Source organism: Dipodomys ordii, unplaced genomic scaffold, assembly GCF_000151885.1.
Source record: "Dipodomys ordii isolate 6190 unplaced genomic scaffold, Dord_2.0 Scaffold138, whole genome shotgun sequence".
In the NCBI taxonomy this organism is placed as follows: domain Eukaryota; kingdom Metazoa; phylum Chordata; class Mammalia; order Rodentia; family Heteromyidae; genus Dipodomys; species Dipodomys ordii.
Window position 1 is genome coordinate 1,587,214 of NW_012267354.1, and position 6,392 is coordinate 1,593,605.

Below are 6,392 nucleotides of genomic sequence, written 5' to 3' on the forward strand. Positions count from 1 at the left end.
CAGTGTCTGGTCTCTGTCTCTGAGCTTCTGTCTTTGAGCCTTTTTGCTCAAGGTCAGACACAGCCTCACTTCTGGTTAATTGGAGATTAGAATCTGACTGGCTTTCCTGCTTGAGATGGCTTTGAACTATGGATCTTAGATCTTAGTTTCCCAAATAGCTAGCTTTACCGGTGTGGGAAACTGGTGCCCAGTTATCGAAGAGATTTTTAATATTCATATCATCCTTAGGTATCTCTGATTTATCAAAAAATGGAAGTATTCAAGTAAATAGATTTACAGAACAACTAAAAAAATTAGATACTTACTAGTAAGTTATGATTATTGATGTCTTATTTAAAATACTACCACACAACATTTTCGCATTTTCTAGAAAATGTTGTGTGGTAGTATTTTAAATAAAACATCAATAATCATAACTTCCTGCTTTCACTGTATTTGGTGTTGTTATAATTTGTGGAAGGGAAAAAACAAATTGTTTAAATAGGGATACAGGCGGACCCATTGCAACAATGAGACATACAAGTAGTATATTGAAAATGAACTTTACAACTTTGGTGGGGTGGGGGGAGTAGGGTTGGGAAGGATGGGAGGGAGGATGAGATGGGAAGGGGAAACAAAGGAGGAGGCTACAATGCTTGAAAAGAAATGTATTCAATACCTTGCCTATGTAATTGTAACTCCTCTCTACAGTATTTTCAAAATTAAAAAAAATTATAATAAGGAAACAGTTGCCCAGTTTGAGCTGCCTATTACCTAAAGAAAGGGAAAATATGAGTTCATAACATTTTTATCATCTGAAAAAGCTCTTAATGCTTCAGACAGCGTAATAAAATATTTTCAGTATCACTGTATTGATATCCACAGCATATTTTGCTGGTAAAATGAACAGTGCACTTAAATAATTTGGGAGTTTTTTCATAAATTGGAAGTGCTAATGTATTTTAGGTTGTACTGAGGTTTGAACTCAAGGACTTGTACTTTCTAGACAGATACTTATCCACAACCCTTTTGCTTTAGTTTTTTTTAGATATAGTTTATGTTTATGTTTATGCCTGGCCTGACCTGTACCATGAGCTTCCTATTTATATTTTTCCACAGTTGAATGGCAAGTACACTCCACTATGTTTAGATTTTATTGATGGAGATGTGATTTTTTATGAATATTTTGCCTGGGCTGGATTTGAACTTCTGTTTTCCTCTTTTCCACATCCCAATCAGCTAGGACGACAGATGTGAACTCACTGCATGAGCCATAGAATGAAATGGAAGTTTTGATATTTTTTTAAAACATCAATTCTTCGCAAGTAGATCTGCAAATTCAGTTTGATGGCTATTAAAATTCAAATAGGTCTTGGTGTTGTGGAATGGATAAAATGATTGAGTAATAATACTATATATATATGACCACAAATCACAACCTGAAGAAGAAAGCTAGAGAATGTATCCATCACCAATATCTATGATGCTTAAGTAAGATATTGACATAGAACAGAGAATGTAAATTAAGACACATATGTACACCGGCATGAGATTTATCACAATTGAGACACTGCAATAATGTGGTGCTTTCCCATGGTCTTTTGTGAAGTGTTCTGGAACTGTGGAAAATAGTTCTTTGTTATGGGACTTGTTCTCTCCCTTCTACTATTCATTCAAATGATTCCAGGTATATTCAGAACTAAGTGTGAAATGCTCAATAATAAAACTTCCTGAAAATATGTAGATGAACACATACATAACTATAGAATAGCAAAGATTGTTTTGTTTAGAGAAATAATACATTACCAGCAAGGTGAAGATCAGTGAATAAAATTTTATTAAAGTTGACATCTTTATGATTCAAAGTATTTGTTGAGTTTTGAATACTTTTGAATATGTTTTGAGTATATTTTTGAGTACAGTTTAAATATTTTTTGAATTATAGAACTACTAAACTGGGGGAAAACAGTTACTGAGCTGGGTACTGATGGCTCATGACTTTAATTTTATCTACCTAGAAGGTTGAGATCTGAAGATCACAGTTAGAAGTTAGGCTAGACAGACAAATCCACGACTCTAATCTCTAGTTAACCAGAAGAAAGCAGACAGTGGATCTGGACTGATGTGCTAAACAGCCATCTGTGAACAAAAAAGCTTAGCAAGAGCATGAGGTTCTGAGTTCAAGCCCTAGTAGAAACAGAAAATCCAAACAACTCATTGAGACCTATCTCCAAAATAAATAGATCACAAAATGTGCTGAGGGTACGTCTCAAGTAGTACATTGTCTGCCTGAAAAGCACAAAGTCAAGAATTTAAACCACAGTACTGCCCAAACCAGCAAAAACATTCCTAAATTAATATTGATTTCCATTAAATATTTTAATTTTTTTTGTTGGTCATGGGTCTTGAAATCTGATCTCTGGGACTAGGCGCTGTCCCTGAGCTCTTCAGCTCAAGCCTAGTGCTCTACCACTTGAGCCACAGAGCCATTTTCAGTTTTTGTATGGTTATTTGGAGATAAGAGTCTCATGGATGTTCCTGTTCTGGCAGGCTTTGAACCATGATCCTCAGATCTCAGCCCCTTAAGTGGTTAGGATTACAGGTGTGAGCCCTGGTGACCCAGCTCCATTAAATATTATTAAAGTTTCCTTTAAAATGTTTTATTAGCACAGATCAATTGTACAGGGGCTTTCATTGTGACATTTCCATACTTGCTTACAACATGCTTGATCAGACTTCTCTCCATCACTCTCTATCCCCACTTCCTCCTTCATTAAGCAATTGCAACAGATTTCACCATTCTATACATGTACATAAAATACTAGCACCATGTTCATCTTCCTTCTCTTTACCAACTCCATTCACATTTCCTTCCCAATAGTACTCATCCTAAGGAAGACCTACCTTCCATTCATATCGTTCATTCATAAGATATCCTTCCTTATTCACTTTAAGTTCTCACAGGGCTTTTACCATAGTATCCTATACTCTCATATCTTGTATTTTAATAAGATTAACCTGTTTTATTACTTTCTAGGCCCACTACCCCTTACTTAACCTGCTATTATTCAATAGCTTTAAATGGGTTGCATTAGGCCATCTTATAAAATATTGACACAAATAGGAATGATTTAAAGTAAGAAATAGTTACAAATTCTTGGATTTTTTAAATGCATAGAGATTGTCATGAAATAAAGAAATTTAATCACAGATGTATATTTTGAAAATCAAAGTGTGAGCAGGATCTATTTTATATTTTGGTGATAACCAATACTGCTAAAATTGCATGAGAGACACAATTTTTAAGTATTGCCAAGACATATAGGTAATATAAAATAAGGAAACAAATTAGGAAATTTCTGCATAAATGAAAGAAATATTGAGACATGATAAGAGCAGAAGTTATTGAAAGTGAAAACTAAGCACAATAGAGGGAGTATAAAATGTTCCACATGGGATAAAAAATTTAAATTATATTATCATACTATTTTTAGTATAAAAACATCATGCAAAAGGATGAATTAAAACTGTCAATGAATAATTGTCTAAATTAATGACACAGTGAATGTGAATGGATCAAAAGTACACCTAAGAGTGTGTGAAAGTTTGGCCAGCTTTATTTTTGTTCCTGATACTACTGCAGCCACACCTCCACTTCCAGTTTTTTACTGATTAATTAGCTATAAGAGCTTCACTAACTAACTTTTCTACCCTTGATGTCTTCAGATTGAATGATCCCCTCTTAACCTCCTTAGTAGCTAGGACTATAGGCATGTGCCACCAGTGCCCGGTTCCAGCGTGTGTACAAAAAAATCCCAATGAGTTTCCAGAATAAATGGAGCACACACTGGCTCTGTCTTATGGGTTACACATCCTCAGGAGGCTCCCACCTCTGTATGGATGTAGTCCTGTCTGCTGGTTTTGCTTTTTCAGCTCCTTCTTTACTCAGAAAACCACTTAACTAATCCCTTGGAGTTTTCAATTCACTTACACATTTACAGTGATGATTAATCTCAAGGAATGATCTGATTTTTACTAAAATGAGTGAGGCCATTCAGATTATATCTAGGAGAGTAACAGAAGAAAATTACTTTACTGAGATCTAAGGACTGCAGTTCAAAGGTAGCCTAGGCAAAGAAGTCCAGGAGAGTCTTATCTCCAAATAACCATTAGAAAACCAGAAGTGGTTCTGTGGCTCAAAGTGATAGAGCACCAGTGGTGAGCAAAGGAGCTCAGGGACAGTGCCCAGGATCTGAGTTCAAGCCCCAGTGCTGGCACAACAAAAATCCTGTAGAAAGCTATCATTGGTACACAATTCCAAAAGGAAGCATATATTTATAGGTATCTGTAGATGGGTTAAATAGTAATTGAGTCTGTAAAAGATATGATAGTCATTTGTGCTTATGTCTGGTATATTAGGCTGGTTAATATTACTTACCACACTTGTTAAAACTCATATTAATTCTTAAGGAAAAATTCCTGTAACACAAGAGATGAACACATACATTAGGAAGAGATAGTATATACCATAAAATATTGCTTTTTAAAAATGTATTTTATAATATCTGCATAATTGTATAGAGGAGTTGCCACTCAACAAAGGAATTTATGGACACAGTGCATTTTGGTTACTTTTTATTGACACTACATATTGAACAATTCTGCTAATAAAAATTTCCAATTGTATAATATTGGGATCTATCAAAGGCCTGAATAAAACCATTTATTTCTCAGTGAATTCTCTGTCCAACATTACCTTCTGTATAGCTCTCTTCATGGCCTCATTCCTCAGGCTGTAGATAACAGGGTTGAGTGTTGGGGGAATTACTGTGTAAAAGATAGAAAGAAAAAGATCGAAGGCAGTTGGAGAGTCTGAAGTTGGTTTGAAATATGCACACATGCCTGTGGAGAGGAAAAATGAGACAACAAAGAGGTGGGGCAGGCAGGTAGAGAAGACCTTGGACCGGCCTTCAGCAGAGGGTATTCTTAGAACCGTGGAGAATATGTGGATGTAGGAGAGGACAATGGAGATGAAACAGGCTAAAGCTGCCACAGCCATGAGACTATCCACTCCAATGACTGCAAGGTAATCATTAGAGCAGGAGAGCTTCACTATTTGAGGGACATCACAAAAGAAGTGGTGAATTACTTTGGCTCTACAGAATGTGATAGAACATGTGCCAGCCATATACAAAGTTCCTGTGATGCTTCCACTTACCCATACAGCTGTCACAGCACTCTTACATCTTCTGGCATCCATGATGAGCTCATAGTGCAGTGGGAAGCAAATGGCTACATAGTGGTCATAAGACATCACTGTGAGAATGGCCACCTCAGCCCAGGCCAAAGACGTGAAGAAGAACACTTGGAGCATGCACTGAGCATAGGAAATATAGCCATTGTCTGTGAGGGAATTGCCAATGGACTGGGGGACTGTGACAGAGATGAAGGAGAGGTCCAGAAGGGAAAGTTGCTTCAGGAAGTAATACATGGGAGACTGGAGATGCTCATCCAGGGTTGTGATGGTGATGATGATGAAGTTGCTTGTCAAGGCCAAAAGGTACATCACCAAGAACAGGCAAGCCTGTAAAATCTGCAGGTTATGATTTTCAGAAAACCCCACGAGGAGGAATCCATTCATTTTGGTTTCATTTGTTGTCATCATTCTGTTAATACAAATTGTATTAACACCTGGCAAATGAAATCATTTTGAAATTCAGTCAAACAAATTTAAGTAAGCTACCCATGTGTTAATCACTATTTATTTCTTCAGTTCCTAATAATTAACGGGCCATAATGGAAATTATACATATATATATATGTATGTTTATATATATATATATATTACAACTAATACTACTAGTTTTTCTTTTTTTGGTGTTCATTCTGGGCATGAAGTCAATACCTGGGCACTGCCACTAAACTAGTATGCTCAAGACCAGTGTTTTACCACTTAAGCCACACTTCTACTTCCAATTTTGTGGTATATAATTGGAGATAAGAATCTCATGGAATTTCCTGTCTGTGCTTGCTTTGAATCATGATCCTCAGATTTCAGGCCCCTGTGTAGCTAGGATTACGGATTTGAGCCATAGTTTCCTGGCTTTGAATATGTAGTTAAAATACACAAAGGTACTTTTGACAAAAACTATAGTTAAACTGAACTTGTGTTCAGTAAATGTTTTTCTCTATTACCTATCTGGGTCAAGGATTCTTTGAAGACCTTGGAAGATTCTTTACTTAGACAATCACATAAATACTAATGTTGCTTATTCGAAGTTTTCCAGTTCATTGCCCTTAAGTATAATAAATATTCATAAATTAAATAATTGGTTTTAAAATGTGCTCATTTTTCAGTGAGCTATACTTACTCTCTATTTAAAAGTAAAAATGTCGATTCCCCAAACCAATTT

General features: G+C 36.0%; 1 protein-coding gene across 1 annotated transcript; it reads right to left on the minus strand.

Annotated features, from left to right (window-relative positions):
- Positions 1-4,688: 4,688 nt before the first annotated feature.
- On the minus strand, positions 4,689-5,644 carry LOC105997031 (olfactory receptor 14J1-like). Its single transcript, XM_013031305.1, has one exon. It carries the CDS (start codon positions 5,642-5,644, stop codon positions 4,703-4,705), a length of 942 nt encoding a protein of 313 aa, XP_012886759.1. The 3' UTR covers positions 4,689-4,702.
- Between the last annotated feature and the right edge of the window lie 748 nt (positions 5,645-6,392).